General features: G+C 35.8%; 1 protein-coding gene across 1 annotated transcript in view; it reads right to left on the bottom strand.

Moving 5' to 3' along the window:
• LOC149805083 (serine/threonine-protein phosphatase 2A regulatory subunit B'' subunit gamma-like) overlaps positions 1-19222 on the bottom strand; it is a 116112-nt gene extending 96890 nt beyond the window's left edge. Inside the window, exons 1-3 of the mRNA XM_089947202.1 lie at positions 19045-19222; positions 11836-11954; positions 6857-6906 (exon numbers count right to left, since the gene is read on the bottom strand). Coding sequence (XP_089803328.1) covers positions 6857-6906; positions 11836-11954; positions 19045-19129 — 254 coding nt within the window. The 5' untranslated portion in view covers positions 19130-19222. The remainder of the gene's footprint in view (positions 1-6856; positions 6907-11835; positions 11955-19044) is intronic.
• Positions 19223-23357: the final 4135 nt, after the last annotated feature.

The following is a 23357-nucleotide window of genomic DNA, read 5'->3' as shown; positions in this document are numbered from 1 at the left end:
TGGACCTTGATCAAAGTATGCAGGCACAAATGAAACTTAATGTATAGAAACCATAAGTTTTCTTTTCTTGACTTATCATAAGCCAGTGATCTAATCCTTTGACCTTTTGACCCCAAATTCAAAAAGCCTATTCCAAACCATAAGTACAAGCTCTTTACAAACTTTGGTCAAAATAGTTGTTCCACAAGTAAAGTTATGCAAAAGCCATTTTTCTTCTGTCAGTCTAGCTTTGACTCCAAAATCAATAGGGTTCTTTCTTAGTCAACATGCAAGTCATCCACAAACTTTCGTGACAGTACATCAATGAGAACTTAAATGTGTGCAGAAATCAGTTGTATTCTTTCTGTCATAGTAACTTTGCACTTCAACCTTTTGACCCCAAAATTAATCGGTTTCTTCCTCACCCCAAGCAAGCCATCTACAAATTTAGTTCAAATCTGTGATGCAGAATTGATGTTATTGTGGTAACATGGTTTCTCTTCTTTTCATTATAGTAATCTGACATCTGACCTTGCAACCCTGATATCCTTAAGAGGCTTCTTCCTTATCTAACAAGCAAGCCATTTGCAAAGTCTTGTACCTGTAGATGGTGGAGAATTAAAGTTATTGTGTAGAAATAAAACAGGGAACAGATGGTTGGACAGGCACACATAACATAACATGCTCCATCTTATGGCGAGCATTTAAAAAATAAGAAAGAGGATGATCAAAGAGTGGCAATCTAGAAGACATTTGGGCACTCACCCCAAAATTTCTGACGACAATTTTTGAAACAAAGGAGAAAAACTTTTTATTATAACTGATCCTGTGTAAATGCTAGCATTCACCAAAATGGACCAAGGGGATCAAAATGTTTAGATAATGATTCATTTAAATTAAAACCTCATATTTTGCTGATGGCAAAAACAGGGGCTTGTGCTGTTGTCAAACTGTTTTTTTTTTGTTTTTAAGTAACCGACATTCACTACTGTATAGTAACATATTTTGAGGTTATACACGTTCAACAGATAGCCGTGGTAAGAAAGGGACTTGCTCAATACCCAATTTAGCAATAAAACAAACTTGTATTAATAATGAAAAATTAAATAATAGAACATAACAGGAAAAAGATAACATGACTTTTTCCCTACTAATAACCTTCACCTTTACACAAGGAAGTTGACTATTATATAAGACATGGACTGCATAAAGATATATTAAAATATCTATAGCAGTTAAAAAGCTACACCCTGCATATGAAAACAGGATGCTGATCATTATTCATTAGTGTGACCCCTACCCTGAGTCAGGAAGTATGCAAAAAATGAATAGACAAGAGACTGTCAAGCCAAGATTAATAAAAGGATAAAGTTTCATTAAAATATTTTTTGGGTTTTAAAGTGATACTCATATAAGGATAGCTGTCTTGATTTATATTTTCCTTTGCCATCATCTTTACCTTGAGAAAAGGGGTGTTTATAAGCTGTATGCATACATGCCAACCCCTGGTGAGGAAAAAGTGTAATCCAAGTGGACAAAAAGAGTAATCCAAGCAGAAAAATAGTAATCCATATATAACATGATAAAAATTCAATGAGCATATGTGAAAAAAAGATTAATTTAACCCTCTGGAATTTTAACATTAATTACTGTTTTCGTATATAACACTTTGAGCTTTAAAAAGCAACAGACTCTCATATTACATTTCAAAATACTTTGTACCTGCTGAGATTATGAACCTTTTGCACACCAGTAGAGCACTAAATGCTGGGTTAGAGAGTCTGGGTCTGAATTCAGTTTTATTTTTGTGAACAATACTGAACAATCTTACAGTCAGCATTAGAATGGTAAAGAACCAATATTCCTTTCATAACCTGACAAAGAAGAGGAAGTTTATATTTTACAGTTATTGGGTCTTTTAGCTGGGAAATAAGACGAAAAAAATCAACTCTATCCGTATGAAGTACATTGTCAGGTAGAGTGGAGTGCCAGCTTGATACTTCAGGAGTTCTTCTAATTTATCAGCAGCTTTTCCTGCAACATGGTGCATCATATGACAACCTGATATGTACAATGGTGGAGACATTTTTCAAAATATAAACTAGAACTCCTTTATGAATTCCAGTCATCACTGATGCAGTATCAGCTTAAAGCCCAATACAATTATGCCAACTTAAGTTTATTCAAAGTATTATCAAGCAAATAAGTAAAATATTTTCTCCAGTGGAATCTACTGTCAAATCTGGTAATGAAAGAAGAGCACTCTGACTTTGTCCTTTTCATTATCAAAGTCTCTTACACAGACTGGGTACAACTTTTTGTCACAATCACTACTCCTGTTTGTTGCAATACTAAACGGCCCAATTTTCATGGTTTCTGCAATTTTAAGTGAAGTATCTTCTGCTAAACACCTAACAATATTAGATGACTTTGTTCTTGCACATGCATATTTTCTGCAATTTTGGAATTAGGAATCATCCGTCTTAGTTCTGCTGTGTAAAAAGATGTTACCTCAGTACTGGAGTTAGTAAACGAGCTAATTCAAGGTTTCTTGTTTTACCACCATGACCAATATTAAAATCCTTTCCATGCAGCCTGCAAGGGGCATGAAGATCCCAAGAATGGAACGCTGTATTGTGTAATTCATGTATTCATCTCTGAATCTGTTTTTCGTCTTTTCCTAATCCATCTGTGAAATTATTTGAAAAATATTTTTGCTCTAACACGCATCAACTAAAATAAATCTGACTTGACTTTTAGCGCCAAATACCTACAGACTGGTTCTGTTATGAATTAGAACAAAGAAATCTGCAAGCAAAGATTAAAAGTTAGAAAACCAGTCTGTTCTCTACTAACTAAGCCATACAGCTGCTATAAATAGAAACTGAGGTCAAAAGTTGAAAGTAGAAACCAGCATGTTTCTTGAAGTAGGGCACCTGCTAAAAATAGAACATAATACTGTTAGAAAAGTGCATGCAAGTCTTTAGACAAGCGTACTATTATGTCATAGTTACACAGAAGCCATCTTTTCTACAATACAGTCTGTGGGATTAATGGGATGTTAATAAAAATGAAAAAACAAATTATGAATTTTTTTGGAAGGGGACATACTGAAAACGCATAATCCGAATACAGTTACGTGTAATACGTAGTTTGGTGAAAAAAGCTTAATGATTACGACAAAAGCGTAATGGTTGGCATGTATGTGTATGGCATACTGACTTGTCATGATATAAAACTGTAAGAAAGGTATACTCTGAATAAGGATACAAGTTATGTATCTATTCAGGCTATCTAAGAACCAACACTGGGTATATGGTGTCAATTAAAAGTAAAGTTCTAAAAATGTGACAGATTCACATTTTCACTTGCCATGGCTCTGGCCTTGATGCTTGGGTAATGGCTATGATGTGACACACAGTCAATATATGATATTTAACTAGCTAAAGTTTCATTTAAAAAAATTCTGTGGGTAAAAGTTAAGCTCCAGAAAAGAATACAAATCACAAAATTACATTTTCCCATGCCATATGGTTATTGATAAACAGTCTATAAATGATATATAATTAGTTCAAGTTTCATAAAATCTCCATAGTTAAGGATAAGGATACAAGGCAAAGAATTACATTTTCCTTTGCTGTGAACCTGAACACAAGGAAAGGGGCATGGGTATAGCCAACAACACACCACCTAGTCATCATATATACCTGGACGTTTCATGAAAATCACTCCAATGATAACAAAGTTATGAACATTAATAGAGAAATTTTAACAGAGAGATGGACAGATATTACCATAACAAAATATGCAAGACTTAAGATGGGCATATAAAAAGTTGAATAGGAACTTGATCCAAATTAATACTAATTTATTAAGTAAAATTTATTTCTTTGATGATACTTACCTGATAATAATAAAGAAGACAATCCACTGCCTTACAAATCTGGCTTTACATAGCTAATCATGTCTTTTGATTTGTTTTAGCAACATAACTGCTTGAAAAGTTGCCTGCTTGTTGAGATGGAAGGCAGATGAGAGTGGTCTCCCTTTGATAGAGAGACTTGCGCTATATCCCATCAATCATCAGTTATTGCTGGAACAGATGTGCATGCTTTCCAAGGATGTGACTGTGGTATGGGAGAGTGTTCTCATATATTATGATCAGATATGAAATAATAAATATATAATAAATATATTTTTACTTGAAAATTTCTTTCTTCTTCAAATATACTACCTGATGGTGAGTTACACCACCATACCCCAAAGATGTCCTTCGTGGCCCTTGCTCCAGGCTCCTAACATTATGTCAAGTTTCATGTGAGACACGTGCTATGGATAGCACACAGTCAATTTATGGATGCAGTTGGGAGAAATGTTTTTGTTCCCATAAATCCAATGTAAGTAGAGTAATCCTCTTTGCTATGATTTTTCTAAAAGACCTGGAAAAGTAGCCTTTTTGTGCTGAGAAGCCTTTCTGAATAGAAGGAGTTTCAAAACTTGAGGCTGATTTCCCATGAGTAGTAATTTGTTCTTAGCACAGGAAAACACAACAGAAACTGAATCCTTGCAAGGACTGGAGTTTGAGTGATCTATATGAAAATTAACTGATCTCTAACTAGAGGGTTAGTATATATTTTGAGCCCCATTGTAAATAAGGCCACAATAGTGATTTCACATTTGAGTGCACATCTCGTTGTTGTTGTTGTTGTAGGGTTTAACACCATTTTTCAGCACAAGATAGGCTATACATGGTGGCCAGTATAACTGGTGGAGGAAGAACCCTGGAAAATCCTGGGGAGAACCACCAACCCACAAGAAGCTACTGGCAAGCTTTCTCACATATACACATCTCTGTGAGATATTATTATATTACGAGTTCATATCAGATCACATACCATATAAAATACACTAATCAGCACAGTGATTTATGTAAGGTAATCTTTATGCATCCAAAACAATGTTTTTACAGATGATCCATATTAATGTGATTATTTTCAGGCTTAAGATCCTTTGTAACATCTATTATTTTCTTTGAGACAGAAAAGGGTAATCAAATGATAGCCAGACATGCAAGATGTTGGACATTTAAAGATACATCCTTACATTCCTATATGTATGTATGATCAAGTCTGCCAGTGAAGAACACCAATGCAGGATATTTCTGTTAATTCATAACATGACTGCTGTCTTTCAACACATGGTCTGCTGCATGCATAGTATACACAAATTGGCAAATACTCTTTAATTTCCATCATTACTTGAGAATTGTTGCACAGTAATGAAGACAAATATTAACTGCAACACATTTACAGGTACTTTCTGAGATACATAAGGGTTATGTTCCTGTGACCTCTATTTATGTCAGTTTTTACATAAGTCAAGTTTTACTAGGCTACATTCGGGTTATTTAGTAGTTGACATGGTGAAGAGTAAATTTAAACAACAATAAAAAAATCCTTAAGATTATGAAAAGACTGTAACAGAAATGATTACTCCTGTATATAAGAGAAGCTGAAGTATAAACTGCAGATGTACTTGATTCAAAATAAAAAAACAATCTGTGCACATGTTTATAGTTCATTTATGTATCTGCAAGTTTACCTCTGTCTCAGTTAACATATCTTGGGGAGTACCTGTACATCCTAAAATGAGCAGCATATAAAGTTAGTGTCCTGCACACAATGTTTTGCACTGATTAACTAAGCTACATGTACAGCCTCTGTAGTCTGATTTTGAGAACCAAAAGTGATTGCTGTAATTGTTTTCTTTTTTCTAAATTTATATTTTCATTATTAATTGAGATAGGTAAATCAATTCGATATCAAAGTTGATGTTGGCTGATTGCCTGATATTTAACAGCACTATGAACATATTATTGATTATATATTGATGAGGTAATCGAAGTTAAGTATCTTTCCCAACACCATACCAAAGTAGCCAACTCACGGTAGCCTGGTATCAAAACTGCAAGCTTTCATTTGTGAGTCTGAAACTTTACCAAGTGACCACCACAGTTCCCAGATCAAAGCTGAACTGATGATATATCATTATTTTTTGCCTGCTGTCTAAAAATCTTTAGAAGAAAACAAATGTTCATTTAATGAAGGTTTCTGTATGTCAGAAGGATTTATGGCTGTAACTCATACAAGTTTAAAATTGAAGATACCTACCTTTAGAAGAAAACAAATGTTCATTTAATGAAGGTTTTTGTCGATCAGAAGGATTTATGGCTGTAACTCATACAAGTTTAAAACTGAATATACCTTAGCACAAGGTTGAAAATATACATATTTATATTAACACATGGTTCCAGCAGACTTAACAAAAACAATTCCATGACTTTTCCAGGGCCATTTCACAAAACGCAAGGACCACAATATCTACTAAATGAAACCATATATGTAACTGTGTCGTGTTTGAAACTTTGATTTTTAATCAGTTCTCAGCAACTTTTTTAATTTCTATGTCAGAAATTCCATGACTTTTCCAAACCTTTGCAAAGTTTTGAGAAATTCCATGACCTGAAATTTATTTTTTAAATTCCAAAACTTTTCCAGGATTCCAAGACCTGCAGGAACCCTGTTAACATCCCATTTCACTAGGTCAGTATGGTGGTGTGGTTGCAGCATGTTTTCATCTCTTAATCTAGTTGCTGCGAAAGTTTTACATCATTCTTACATTTCAATCATTCAGTTAAAATGCTTTTATTTGACAAAGTTATTTTTTTCTCAAGTGAAGAATCTTACTCTGATTAATTGCAATGTATTTCACTACTTCTCATAGAATATTTCAATGAAATATACATTTCAATATATTAATTTAAATATACATTGGGATGTATCAATATATTACAATTGTATTTCTTGAATGTGCATACCTTGATTCTTCTCTGAGCTTCAACAGCAAGGGCTCTTCTTCTGTTGGCAACTGATCAAGAATCAAAATTTATATTTAAGTAAACAACTCTATCTAAAATCATCTATTGCAATTAAAATGAAAGTGAAAATTGCTATGATTATGTATTCAGTCTAATTAGCAATTTTCCAGTAACATAACAGTATCTTATTTTGCACAAAAGCAATTTTGCCCCATAAAACAAGTCAAACATACATAATGATGCATTCAACATTTCAATCAAAAATTCATGTCTTTATTGCTGTACACTCTCATCATTACATAACATCCAGTCTGCAGTTATATTAAATAAAATGTTCAATTTCCCATAGCAATTGAAATATTTGATGGAAAGGTTACATGAAATGAAAGAAGTTTTTTTCAACAAAACAGGCCCTCTAATCAAGGTTCCCTATTGATTTGGGATGAGAATTGTGCAGAAAAATCAAGAGCAAATATCTGCAAGATTCTGAGAGAAGGAACATACTGATGGGTGAGAAAATTCATCCCCACATAAACAAGAGTCCCTTGAAGGGGCTGATGCTCTACTGACAGAAAAGAACTTTCAGGAACTGAAGATAAGCCTATTGCCTCCTTTCAACATCTGAGTGCTGAAGCCATCTCTGATATTTTTTTAAATGCAACTATTCATCAATGACACCTGAAGCACAAAAGTTGATAAATGAACAAACTTGAGCCTACTATCTAAACTGACACAGCCAAGAACAAATATGGCACTATGCATGACATGTGGATGCATCTATTTTTAGAAAGAGGGACTTCCTTAATATAACCACTTACTTTCTGGCTTAGTTACAACAATCCATTGACAGGAATGCAAAGTTATTGTTTTAGTATTTATCATACTTTAAGTAATCTTGTGTATTATATATTATTTGCTTCACTATTCTGTTTGTATTTTCACAATGTCAGAAAACAACACTGACCTAAGAGTGTTTCTTGAATTCCACAATGTGGCAATGTCCCATACATTTCTGACCAACATAATTATATTTTAGGCTGAATCTTCTATCACATAATATTGAGACAATTCTTTTCAAGGAACTATATCTTTTCCTTAATTTAAAAAAAGACAATTTGATGAAGAAGTAACTCCTAGATACAATGATGCCTGTTATGATTTCCCCATGACAAGGTGAGTTACAGTTTCAAACTGATTTTATATAGAAAATAACACAAACACAGCAATTAAAATCACCCAAAAATTATAAACTTTTTTTTAATATTTATAAAGCACAAATTCTGAGTTACATATTGCTTAAGTTTTGAAACACAAGTTGATATGTTTTTATCAAATGACAAATTGCAGAAATCAGGCAATGGTGACTTGCCCAGGAAAGGGTTTATGGTTAATCAGCTATTAAAACATGCCTGTGAATGTGCCAGTATTCAACTGTTGGTGCAACTGATATCAATGCCAGCTATTAGATGTATGCAATTCATTTTGGTTGGGCTACAACACAAGACTGGAAATAAACTAAACTACATGCTTAGGTCAAGAGATCATCTCAAAAATAGTAGTAAACTAAGGTCACTCAATGCCCAGCTGTAAAATCACTGGGCAAAATCATTTTCACTTTTCTAACAGAAGAAGTTTAACATTTTAAATCACCCAATTTGCCTGGTAGCATTACCCTTGGACCACTGTGGTGGACATATTGGCTATCAGCTTAGCACCATTTTCATTAATAGGATTAACAAGGCATCATAAGAAGTTTTCCAGTGAAAAGCCCATGATGAGCTGACATTCTGTTTTGGAGGAGAAACAATAATAACAAGATTTTCAAGATGGCTGCCAAGATGGCCATATTCATGCCAGATTATTTCTACTTAGAATTAACACGACATTGTAAGTAGTCTTTGGTGAAAGCACAATATTGATAACAACCAGCACTAACATGAATTTCCAAAATGGCTATTATGGCAACTGTATTGATCAGATCAGCACCATTTTCATTTACAACCAACTAGACACCATAAGTCTTTCAGTGAAAACCCATTGTTAATATAATTGTCCATTCAGGAGGAGTAGTTATATCTACATTTTCAAGATGGCCACCATGGTGGACCTATTAGATATCAGATCAGCATCATTTAGGACTAACTAGACACCATAAAATGTCTTCTGGTGAAAACCACATGTCAATATCACTTTCATTCAGGAGAAGTGATAAGCTTTTCGAGATGGTCACTGTGGTCTCCATAATGGACAAGAGATCAGCATCATTTTCATCTATGACTAACTAGACTTCACAAGAAGTCATTTCAAAAAAATCCCATCTCAATATGACCATCCATTCAAGAGAAGTATTTTAAAAAAAGATTTTAAAGATGTCTGAGTGATACCCTTTTCTTTTAAGACCAACTAGATCATGGGATGAATGGATGTGAAAAGTTTCAACACAGTCCTCCAAGTATTTTATGATAACAAACGTGTCCTAATGGGTGAAGGATGTCAGAAAACAATAATATGCCCTAAGTCCTTGGGCAAGGCACTTTATTCTAATTGTCTTGGCACTAATAACCTACATGTGTTGCAGTGCCATAGAGCACCAAACCAAACCATCCCATAAGCTCTTCTGGTCAATGACCAGCAGAGCTAACCAGATTCTGAGTACAGATAAGATTCTGTGTACCCTGAATATGGATCAGGCCTGGACAAGTCACTGTCTACAAATAGACAGACAAAGCCTTCAGAAGGGCACATCTGAGGACATTGTGCACCAACCAGTTGTTGAATTACAAGAGGATAGGGACCCCAAAGAACCTCAAATGAGTCACTAATACACCCATCACCCTGTTGAAAACTTTGCAAGCAGATTGTAAACCAAATGGAAGAATCCCAAATTGGAAGATCACCTGTCCCAGATAAAGCGATTGGAATTTCCTGGGAAGATAAGGATGTGAAGATAGACATCATAGAGACCTATGGAGACCACTCAGTCATTCAACCTGATGGCATTCCTGAATTAGGCTGATGTCTCAATCCTAACATGCTCTTCAGAAGAAACTTGTTCAATCAGGAAAGATCAATAATGAGTCAAACCTGTCAACCTTTTCTGAAACCTGGATGATCCAGAGATCTAATCCTGACATTTTATCATTACTGCAGACTTCCTTAGAAGAGTATTAACCTCTTCCTGTAGAGATCCCAGCAGGGACTGGTGGATCCAAATAAGGTGCTTGAAAGAGATGAAGTGACCAAAAAATGGAGCTGACAACCATATTTTATTGCGGAATAAAAACACTCATTGCCTGTGAGGTCCGATAAACCTCTGAGAAAGGCAAAAGCTAGCACCTACTGAAACACTGGAAAAAGGGTTACTAGGTGGGAGAGGGTGTAATTCTAATGGGAACAACAGTCTCCCTGTTAATCATGAGAACAAAAGGCAGAAAGGTATTTATTGTGGGTCCAACGGTTTTGTTTTTGTTACAGAAGTGAATAATCTCTTCAGAAAGTGCGAAGGACACTAAAAGCATGTGTATCAATGTCTTGGCAATGGCTACAATAATATCTGCAGCATGGCCAAGAGATTATAACTGAAAACTGAACTGGCATGCCAGGCTATGGTAACAAACATCTGAGCTTTCAGTTCCCAAGCCTCTTGGGACTTAATGGAAAGATGGGCTTAGGTCCATACTGAAATCCCCACCTGAACTGGAGTCCAAGCAGATGAGTAAATCCTGTAGATGGAGGCTGAAGCCAGGGGCCAGAGGACAGAAGTGGGGACAGACAACCCATCCTGTTTTCTGGCCACCCCTTGGCCTCAAGACAACTTCTGAGTTGGTGCCCTCATCACTGCCAAGTAGAGAAGCAACAGTAGGTCCTATTTAGTCTGTGCCCCTGAGAACCTCTCCAAGCTGGAAAGGATCCTTGTGTCTGATGACTCTAAGGCTTCTAGACGCCCCTCTGATGACTACCTGGCATGTGCCAGGTCATAGGCTTCTAGAATTTTTTTCAAAGTAGACTTCACATTACACAGGAAAATTCACACTACACACAAAAGGTAATTTCCATCCCAAAAAGATAAAACAACATGTAACCATATCACTGATATTAAAATTATGAGTAAAATTAATATAAATATTCATTCTGTACACGTAAAACTTGCTTTAAATAACAATCATTCGTATTATCATGTCTAAACACAAAAATGTGAGAATGACCTTGTCAGTTACTACAACATGGAGTTGACTGACTCTGATACAGTATCATGTGAAACAGAATGAAACCGGGGGCATTTATGTAATAGATGCTTATGGTACATATAATGTTGATATATGTACTGAGGTGAGATCACAGAATATAAAACTTGCTGAACACAACGCACAAAAACTGACCACAACCTCGATCTCAAAATGTTTGGACGTCCATGGGCTGCTACAATACAAACTTGAGTTTACCCGTGTTGAATTGAGCTTGTCTTGGGCATCATGCAAGTGGACTTCACCTGCCCTCTGTACCCTCATGAAATTAATTCAATTTACTATTTTAAAACCTTATCAGAAAAAACGTAGTATTTAGCATTGTGATGGCAACATTATACTGCAGTGCACTAGTGCAGTGGGTTATCATTGCACCTCAACTATTCTTAATTATATTGGTTGTATATGGTTTACAACATGTTGTTTTAAGGATTTGATCTGACAACAGTAACACTTCATTTTTTCAGTGTTACTGTGCTGTCAGACTGCTGCAAGTATTATTTTCTAAACTCTGTCAGGGCTTTTCCCCCAGTTTTGCACCCTAACATGATTAATATGCATTAGGATTCAATGCAAGTTGAAAACAGCCGTACATCAACCCTGTCCATTCTGAAATGCAGCCGTCTGCCATCTTATCATTAACTCCTGCTCCAGACAGGTGGTACAAGAATCTATTTATTATCCTAGAATCTGTGACAAGCTGCGTAAGGCCTACCTTCATTTCATAAAACTAACCTTATCATAGAGTCTTGGAACAGCCATATAGTTCTTTGGGTCAACTGCTTTCCAATCCATATAGAAGTTTGTAAAGAGCTGCATTTCCTCAGCTCTCTGTTCTTCTGGAGCCTTCCTGACTGCAATGACAAGAGACAAGACAAAAATAATGACACAGGGTATATGCCATTATGTAGACTGCACATAAAAAAAGGCTACTATTGTTAGACTGCTCCAATTTAGGGCAAGATCACTGAAATGAAAATAAAAAGTATGACCAGCAGCATTCCAGGAGTGCCAAAGAAGGCTATATGATGGTAAAGTGCCACTTCATGGCATCATGCACATTTTCATATGGCAACCCAATGTAAAAAGATAATACAAAAATACAGAATACATAAAGGATATTTTCATTTCCTACATTAATACTGGATATATTGCATCATGTGGTACAAAAAAACATATTTTAACAAGTGGTAAAGCCACAGGTTAAAATATATAGTCTTTGGTACCACAAGTTGAAATATAACTGATATTAATGTAGAAAAAGAAATTTTCTGTATGATATACATGTACTAAACTTGCTCCAGAATTGAAGATTATAAGATTAAACACATCTCTCCACACAAAACACCAACCCCCTTTTCCTAAACTGACCTCACTTTCATAGCCTGATCATATAAATATCAGCGACTTAAGAAAGCAGTAGAACTAGGTAATCTAATGTCTCAGCAAATTACATTTTTGACATTTGTAAACTTCTGACCCTATCTGGAAAGGTGGTTTAGCACTGTTGCCAAGAATGCAAGGGAAATAACTTCACAGAGAGTTGAACAACATCAAGTTAAATTTCTTCAGCAAATAATAATTTCTGCCAATCCTGCTCATCGAGTCCAACCAAGATTAGAAATCTGACTTGCAGAGGGTTAACAATCTCAGCTAATCTGATGCAAAATCACCTAATTAATTTGTACTGATCTCATTCATTATCAAACTCATCTGAGATCTTAATAATATAAGCCTATATTCTTAGTTTGATCAAAATCAGAGAAGAAATATGACCTGCATATTAACAATCTCAGCCATTCAGACACATGATCACATCATTATTATGAATTAATCTCACTCATAACTGAACTCATCCAAGATCTTAATGATATAAATATACATTTGAGTTTCTTCAAATTCAAATCAGAAATATGGTGTCCAGAATGGGAACAAGGGTAACCAATAAAATTAAAGATCACCTCATTAATATCTTTAATCTTATCCATTATTCAACTAGTCAATTTATACTGAAATTGGATAAGAAACTGGGACTTCAGGGTAGTAACAAGCAACTGTTAATGGATGGATACACCATAAACTACACATAACCATACCATAAGCTCAATTTGGCCTTATGACCATGTAAGCTAAAAATCATGTCACTCGAGACAGGTGGCCTCTCATGACAATACTTGACAATAATTAATAAATTTGTGCACTGAGAATATAGTCTCAAGACAGGTGTTCTCTCATAACAGTGGTCTTTCTAAACAGGTTTATTGTACTTGTAACTTAAGTTTAGGTATCATTTCTATTTACCACATTTTAAATGCACCATATCTACTCACCAATTCTGAATATTTAATCACAAATGTGACCATCTCAGCCACAACTTAGAGTGATCCATATAGAAAATCAAGGTACATTATAGGTTAAGTTTTTTCCAAAACCAAAAGCTACTTTTGTCAGCTAGGTGCTGCTTAGTTAAGTTCCATTATTTCATTTAAAAAAGATGGCATCATTGAATTTGAGGATCCAATATTGAGACTTATTCCACTGATATATTCCATTATATCTCATACCCACTTGTCATAACACCTAAATCTTGCACAATATTCCAGATGTATTTAAACATTTTTCACTTTCATTGATATTGATTACATATATTCCCGGGGCCACCAGTGACACTGCGTAATATGCCATGTCTTATGATAGATGCATGGGTGGATTAGATTTTGAGTCACACTGGACATAGATTTTTATCATATAGATGCCATGAGAATATTTTATAGTGCACATACAGCTCCAAAAACTGCATCACCATCATTCTTTTTTATGGGTGAAAAATGCTTTTCAACATGTCTGTGTGGCTTGAATGACTAATATACCTGGACAGCAATTAAAGGAGCTGATCTAGGATGCATGACTGTAGGATTCATGATAAAAAGTTGTACAAAATCACACCAAATAAATTAACCAAATGCCCAGATATGATGCAAGCCCATCCATTGTCTACTGCAATAAATCTCCATTATATTAAGAAATTCCTCCCTTTTTCTAGAAGAACAGGTGAAATTCCTCTGTAAAGTTTCATTTTAGAAAAGACCCTGTAAAATGTCTCATTTAACACTTCAAAAATAAATTCCTCTGTGACAGACATGTATTCATACTTTGCAGAAAATGTGAGAGCATATCTTTTAATCAATTAAAACACATGGACATATTTGGTCAGATCATAAACATGAAAGAATCATGTCTTGTGTTTATTCAAAATAGGTACAAAAGCCTAATGTTAAGTAGCATTTACATTTTTTTGTGGATCATATTACATACATAATAATGATAAAGATGGTTAGTCGCTCCATTGCTTCCCTAAGTCAAGTCACATTATCAAATAGTTTTCACTTACTTAGTGTTGCTTTCACATTCTTCTGGATTAAATACAGCTCATTTTAGTCATCTAGCTCCAGACCAGGCATGGGTCAATTACCACTGATACAAGCTTCGCTAGATAGATAAGAAACAATGCTTTGCCATAGGACAATACTATTTTCCATGCAGTCAGCAATTAAAATCCATGGTCAACAGTTGCTGAATAGACAGATATTCTGTTCTGACTGGGATGAGTACTAAGAAGTGAGTATTCTAAAGAATTTATTGCCAAGAAACAAAAGCAGATTTTATACTTGACATTTGGATACAAAGGTCAATAGAAATAATTTTATTAATTAGTGGCATGCAGTTACTAGATTAGTACTTTTTATGAGCAATCTGTAATGGATTTTGCCTTAATATGGTTTTTCTCCATGAACAAACATGTCAGAAAAATATAAAATAACAGCAGGAAACAACAGTATGGTAAATAATGGGGCTAATGGGATCTTTAAGTGCACTGTACATTATGTAGCTATACTCGAGGTATTTTTTGACAAACACATTTTCAATGAGTAATGTTAACATTTTTTGATTTATCAGGGTCTCGTTATTACATATTTTTAATTATTTCCCCCCATAAACCTCAATATATTATGCCATGAGCCAACCAAAAGTTGAAATCTAAAAATAGCGTGTAGTAAAAATTTCTGACATTTGGAGATCAGCAGTTTTCTCATCAACAAAGGGAAATTTGCAAACATGTACACTACTTCCTCATAATTTGTGCCCTGATATCTCGCGAACCCACTTATAACATGGGTCAGGTGTGGATCCCAATTTTTCAAACCAGAAAATACCCCCAAAAATTATCCCTATTTGCTGAACTTTGAAGAAAATCACGATCAAAATTGGTAACAGAAACTTTGATATATCACCCATTTTATGGTTGAAAATAGTAGATATGACTTGGAAATTTTAATTAACATTATGAAATATCAACTTTCAATAAGATGTCATATAATTTGTTACATTTTCTTTCCAAACAACATTCTTAATACACCGTAATTAAAAATATTCAAGAAAATTTTGATCAATGAAAATGTCATGCCTTGTGGAGGCAGTACTTTAATAAATACTGTACCAATGGAATAATTTTTTTTATCAATTGAAATTTGTGTTCTAGTTTTATCTTTAAATTCCTTTTAAGTGTAATCTTCATAAATGCAATGTGTCCTCTTGTAATTAAACGAAAAATGTGTCAATCTTCCATAACAGCTATGTCCACGAGCGTTTCTCTGAGAACCTAATTAAGTGCCAACCGTGTTTTCATATCAGACTAGTGGAAGCATTTGTTATACTGTCACACTTAATAAAACGCTAACCTCCTTTTCTATTATCATGCTAATTACTTCTTTTGAATCAAATAAAAGAGGTAGAATACAAAAAGTTAAAAGGCATACAAATCCTACATGCTTAAGAACCAGCTGCCCCAGTTGTTTATCAGTTACCTCATTTCAGTCAATCGATCACTGTTAAAAAAAATGTTACAGTGTACGTAATCTAATTAATCTACCTTAAAATAACTGACTTATTCATAACTATGATCAAAGAAAGCAAGGCAAACAAACGAAATGAGAACTTCATAAAATAAAGAACTTTGTTTCACAGAATTAATGAAATCGCACAAAGAGCTATCTAAAAGGATGATAAAAGTTTCACTATTACTTGCAATGAAATCACGGCATCATATTTTATTAACTGAACAATAAAAAAATTGAGTTTTGACATAGACAATTGTCTCCCATAATAAATGTGTGTTTTTGATAAAAAAGAATCTTGTTTGGTAGTGTATCAAAAGTTAGTCTGGTTGCCTGGTTGGCAGACACCTTGTTTCAAAATATATTTTTTTACACCACTCTGGGACCCAGACTCTAATAAAACAAAAAGCTGTGATGTAATACACAAAAACATTTGTGTGCCGTGTTGGTTATCGAAACCAGTTGGAATCTAGTTATCGATCTTTCAGATGTTGGACATTTTGAAAATAAATGTAATTTATATAGAACAATGAACAGCTTCTACACAAAAAGCGCTTTATTGACAATTATTCTCAATGTGATTATAAAATGAGGATTCAGTCATTAAACATCACAGTGTGCCAAATTTTGGTCCAAAAGCTGACATACTTTTGCAGTGTAACCTATTTTCAGACCCAAGAATGGTGTTACTAGCTACTAGCAGAGCCGTGAAGGGTGTACTTGCCCACTGATAATAACCCCGTCAATAAAATGAGTGATTGCATACCTATTTACCTTACAAAAGTTTTCTGTCAGTGCATATGGCCCTGTTAGCCCCTGGCTTGAAAAGGCAGCACTCAATTTGTTTTCAAGTACCCACATATGATAGTGACACCAAGAAAATGGAGTCAAATGATATTTATGATGAATAGACCATGACAATTTATAAGAAAATGATGGAGGATATCAAACAATGAGGATGAATTCTTGGACTTCGTACACATGACTTTAGGTTGCGACACTTACAGGATACTTTGAATATAAATAAATGTCGACTTCATTTTCATTGTTTATTTTGTACGACAAGTGGAATTAACATATAGGATATTGTAAATCAGATTATTCTGAACTATTTTTATACACCTATGTAACCTATAATTGAATTCATGGATTTATCATATAAATGAACTTCAAATATCATGCCTTGTGGATTTTAGTGGAAATAAAAAGAACAAATTGTAAGCTACTGATTGTGACATATTCAACTCAGTAATATAAAAATATATTTTACACAGTACAGTTTGACTTTAATTTTCCTATCTTCCTATTTATCTACCCAGTTTAACTTATTTCTTTTTCCAAAATGCAACTCTGACTCACTTCCAAGTCACCTCTTCAGACAGATCTAACTTGCGAAATACACCCAGATGTGTACACTTCGAACACTGCAAAAAACAAACTTTTGCATGACATTCAAGCTATAACAAAAGCAGTTAAGGTTTGTACACATTTAATACAATTTCCCTTTGATCGCGTACCGAGTAACTGGTCATTACAATCGACAGGTAACCAGCAGATATTTACAGCTCTAACTACAAGTACTACTTCTGCCATGTTGGTAATGCCTCTTCCGGTTTGGATTACAAGCACGACCAGCTTAAATCAATTTCAGGCATGGCACACAAGTTATAAAAATTGAAACTATCATTGTTATCCTTTCTAAAATTTATGTATGAGTTGAGTTTGTATTTAGCCAATTAAAAGGATCAGACGCAATTTAAACATTTTGTCATTATTTTACTCATCTTAAAATGCATGCTGAAATTATAAGGCCAGACATTTTTTTTTTGCTTTGCATAAATACAAATAATTCCGTGTAAAAACCTGTCAAGTGAGTACAAGGTATGGCGCAAAAATTTACTTGTTTTTGACTCCAGATTCAATATTATTTTCCAAAAGCTGCTTAGAGTTATCCCCTTGTACTAATATTAGTACCCCTACTTCATGGATGGGGTACTCAGCATATTTGTATCAATGGTGCAGCTAGGTGTGACTCACGTCTGGCACTTTTTCATCCTATCAAACAATTTTAGCATATTCCTTTCATATAATGAAAGAAATAAAGTCCCTTTTTTAATAAGAGAATTGACACATATCATTTTATAAATATGTGTAAAATATTGTTGATCTTCTTTATCCAATTTTATTCATTAGTTCAACTGATAACTACTTTAGTTTTCAGCCTCGTTTTTTATAAATGCTGTTGCTATAAGGTTTAACGCCATTTTTCAGCACAAGAGGGGCTATACATGGCAGCCAATATTAATGGTGGAGGAAGAAACTGGGAAAAGCCCGGAAACAACCACCAACCAATGAGAAGCTACTGGCAAGCTTTCTCACATACCGACACTGGCTGAATCCGAGACTCGAACCCACGCAGACAGAGGTGAGATGGCAGTGATCCATAACGGTGAGCGCTTTAGGCCACTCTGCCCTCTTTAGAAACGTAAACTGTCATATATATGGAATGCATTGAATAATGTATTGTAGAATATCCATATATGGCATAGTATGCCATAATTGGGAAATTAATTACCAGGAGAATCTAGTGTTATCTTGCATGGTGGACAAAGTATGGTTAGTGTAAACACACCTATATAATTTACCCGTTATAGGCTTAGTAACTTTATTATTAGCCAAACCTACTTTAAAAAAAACCAACTCTGTTTTGGAAGTATATTTTAACTACAGTCACCTTTTTGTTTTTGACAACAGTTTTATTTATTCCACTTGTAAGGTACAGGATCATATCATAGCCTCAACCACGCTGAAGCGACATCGTAACCAAGTTAGCTTTCCTATGACATTTATTCTATAAAAATCAGTGTAGTTAACCAGAGTCAATAAACAACCCATCCACCATGGGAAAGTTGCCATCCCTGGTACTTTCTTTTTATAATAGTGTAGATGAGGACAGTAATATATGGTCCCTATGGTTTGTTTACACTCAGTAGGCATACTTTATGGTCAAAAGCAAGACTTTGCACGTCGAACCGATGTCGACACGTACTTTTCTTCCTTTCCACATATTTCCTCAAAGTCTTCCGACATTCCATGGTATTGTCTCTTCCCCTTTTGATTGAAGTCAACGTCATTTCAAATAATTTACTCTTAAAATCTGTACTGTTGTTTGTACAAAAAGCACTATGCACAAGTCTGATATCATAATGACTCCATCTTTTTTTTTTTTTCCCACGAGTCCTATAACAATGGTTTTGATTGGTTGAAATCCTTACCTAATTGCTTTGCGACCTCTAGCGTCTATTTCCATACACAAAGAAAGATATACACAAGACTAGGACTGTTCCTATTGTTACAATCTTGTTCTAGCATGTTCAAATTTCAACATGACAATTTTTATGCTCTCTTGTATTTATGAAGAACAATTCAAGGTTTCATCTGGTTAAACGTTTACAGCTTGCAGTCGTATATATTTATAGTTTATAATATAGCAGAGACTGTTGATTACAATCTCTGATAAAATCAGTAGTCTTGTGGGTCTCTTATCAAACATATTTATCTGTAAAGGAACTTCGATCGGCGCTAAACTGGTTTAATCATGACCAAGATTGCCACATAATCTTCATTTTAGCCATTATTGGATTAAGATTAAAGATTATTGCAGCTTTGTATAATCCAGTTGCGTGTGGTTGTATGTATCACGGTGCAAAGCAGATAACGGTCAGAGTATACGATGTTTTATATACAATAATGTAGTGCGGTTTTAAAAGTCAGTTGTTAGTACATTATTTACAGCTGTTGCAGAATTTTTTTTCGCTACTTCTAGAAATCTGTTTATATAACAAGGCAACACAACTTGACAAAAAAATCGTTAGGGAGAGTTTCGCCCTATCTTATCTTTTTTTATTTTCCTTTTTGGCATTTGTTTCCTCAGAACGCATGTGCGCATGTCCAGAGAGAGACAGCGCTGTCTTGTGAGGTACAAAACAAAGCCCACAAACGGACACGTCCCTTTCATGGTTACGTACCACATTGATGTACCAAATGTACATGTCAGGACTCAAGAGTTGGGGAGTGGGGCGGTGTGAACCGATTTTATGATTTTATGTGAGAAAGAAGCCTACCGTTTATCATGTAAGAAGCTCGAAGGTCAAGATCACTCTGACAGAAAGAAACAATTTTTTTTTTGTTTGTTACATTATACATTTAATTCTAACCAAGTATCATCTGCAAAGTTTGTGAAGGGTTTGCATTTAACGTATGGAAAGGGCCTTTCGATTTATGGGTCTAAAGGTCGGGATCATTGTTGCTCAATGAAAAGTGGGTTTTTGCAGAACAACGTCTATTCTAGAGAAAGTTCCTTGACCAAACTGTGTGGATGCAGTGCCGGAATAAGCTAGTGCAGAGTGTGACATTTCGTTATAAATTGGCCCTAAATTTAAAAAAAAAACAACATATAAATATTAAAAACACATACATTTTTAACTTGCATAGTAAAGTAATTGTATTTTTTAATTTCTATACAGCCAGATAATACGACAAATATGTCCGATATTTCAGTAGTATTATTTACATGTAGGTAATTGACAGATTGAAAGCATTTAGCGATGAGACCCTTGCTACTTTTGCTACTAGGATAATCCGGCACTGTGTGGATGGCTTGCACTTTTTAGGGTAAGAAAGAAAGGTGAGAGGTTACAGTCATGGTAAGACTAATAAGAAAACAAAGGATGTTGAACAATGATATCCAGAATCAAGTATATAATACGAGTGCCCACATATAAGACTGTTCAACATAGGTAGGTGTATACAATTCCGTTTCCGGTACCTAATTCTTCCATTAATTTGTTCTTTTCCCTAGTTGTGAACTCTTTATTATTGTAGCGGAAACTACATTACCCCAAGTCTCGCTACCTCGGGTTCTTTAGGATAGGTCATGGTATTTGGAGTGAGACACAGCTGTATCTGTCTGAGGACTGACGCTCCGGAGTGCGACATATTTCTACCCCAGCGGTATACCTGACTTCTTGTCGCCAACTGGTTCGTCGACTAAGTCGCTGAATCGTCCTCATGGGTCCGTCCTATAGTGTCCGATTGAGTCGCAGATTCGTCGACTGGGTCGTCCTTCTGGGTCTCCGACTGGATCGTCCTTCTTGGTCGCTGAGTAATCGACTGGGTCGTCCTTCTTGGTCGTCAACCAAGTCGCTGGTTGAATCGCTGATTCGTCCTTCTGAGTCGTCGACAAGGTCGTGGTCGCGCGTCGTTACACGCTCAGTTCCATCAGAGAGAGACGAAGAGTGCGAAATGAAGAGAGAAGAGAATGCGACAGATTTCTACCTCAGCGGGATACCTGACATCTTGTTGCCAACTGGTTCGTCGACTAAGTCGCTGAGTCGTCCTCATGCGTCGTCCTATGTTCGTCGATTGAGTCGCAGAATCGTCGACTGGGTCGTCCTTCTGGGTCACTGACTGGATCCTCCTTCTGGGTCGCTGAGTCATTGACTGGGTCGTCCTTCCGGGTCGTCAACCTAGTCGCTGGGTGAGTCGCCGAGTCGTCCTTCTGGGTCGTCGACAAGGTCGTGGTCGCGCGTCGTTACTCGCTCAAGACCGTCAGAGAGAGATGAACTGTGTGAAATGAAGATAGATATTCAGTTAAAATGTGTACTGTCACAAGGTCGTGAATCCAAAATTCACGTGTTCTTAAATGAACCTTGTAGCGCATGTATTCTGGTCGACGAAAGACGCTGAGTCGTTGACTGGGTCGTCGAATGGGTCGCCGACTGAATCGATGAGTTGTCGACCGGGTCGTCTTTCTGGGTCACCGACTGCATCGCCGACAAGGTCGTGGTCGCGCGTCGTTACTCGCTCAAGATCATCAGAGAGAGAGAGAGAGAGAGAGAGAGACGAACAGTGCGAAATGATGAGAGAAGAGGGGTGTTGTGTATTGTCGCAAGGTCGTGATTACAAGATTTAGACGCTTCTTGGACGAGCCTTATAACTCATGTATTCATGTTCGACGAAAGACCTAGTCCCTACTCGTTTTATATATCCTGGCCTGGCCCTCTCCTGTTCGGCAAACTACGACCAAATGTGTTTTCTCCGGCGGCAGGGCCGGCGCCAGACCCGGCCAGACTATATTATAAACAATAATTTTTATTAAAAAAATGCGCCCCCTGAAATCAGCGCCCTAGGCGGCTGCCTAGTTTGCCTATATGGTAGCGCCGGCCCTGTCCGGCGGTCAGCAGTCCGAATAAAGTGACCAAAAAACTAGGACGCTAGTCGGTGCTACCATGCCCGATAACATTTAAAATCGAACATAAACTTCGCCAAAACGAAAATTAGTCGATACGAAATGAAAATTACTGTCGATGGGTTTTTCTCACTACACTATTTAGGACAGTTTTATGTTTTGGTACCAAACTACAAATATTTGTTTTGCGCGCGCGCGCGTGTGTGTGTGTGTTATTTTATACCCCATGAGGAAGACCTTGCTTAGGTCGTAATGATTTGAGAACGTTTTGTTTTTTGTTCGTTCCCAGCGCCATTTACCAACTTTAGGGACATACTATTGTTACAATAAAACTGGGTAAACACATCAGTTAATGCATCTAGTTATCTTTAGGCGAACGAAGACATGTAATTTCACCGAAGAACGGTCACAAAACTTCTGTATTTAATGAATCAAACATATCTTGTTTACAAGAAGACCAGATGACGGATGCCATCCATGATTGCTGTAAGTCATCCGAAATTGAGACAGAGAGCATTTAGTTATTATCAAAACAGAAGCATCTATTTTTGATAAGCCTCTCGTGTAAGTAACATTATTAATATAACTAGTTTAGAGAATTATGACTTATCGCTGTTTTTTTCATGAGCACACGAACGTTTTTTTTAACAAAATATTCTAATTGTGTGAATTGTCAATTGGAAAATTTTAATGAAATGTGATATCTAATGAAGGTTTCTGTTTTATGATATCTTGAGAAGAATACGTTGAAGATTGAATGTCACCTGTGGACAAAGTGCCAAATGTATTGGGTAACGATAGAAATAAACATGGTAGGAGTAACATTTTAGTTGGAGGAGACAATAAATGTCTGGAGTTTACGGTCTCCGAATTTTTAGCTCTATTGTTCATAGACCAGAAGAGCTTATGGGACAGTCTTTGTACGTCGTCTTTCTGTCCGATTGCATAAGTTTGTTATCGCTGATTCTCCTCAATTGCTTTGAAGATTGCCATGAAACTTGACGGTGGTTCTTCCCTGGGTTTTCCAGGGTTCTTCCTCCACCAGTTATACTGGCCGCCATGCATAGCCTATCATGTGCTGGAAAATGGCGTTAAACCCTACAACAACAACA

This window comes from Sinohyriopsis cumingii, chromosome 2 (assembly GCF_028554795.1).
Source record: "Sinohyriopsis cumingii isolate HCF-2022 chromosome 2, ASM2855479v2, whole genome shotgun sequence".
Taxonomy (NCBI): Eukaryota; Metazoa; Mollusca; class Bivalvia; order Unionida; family Unionidae; genus Sinohyriopsis; species Sinohyriopsis cumingii.
The sequence above is the reverse complement of the archived record's forward strand: the minus strand, read 5'-3'. Positions and strand labels throughout refer to the sequence as shown.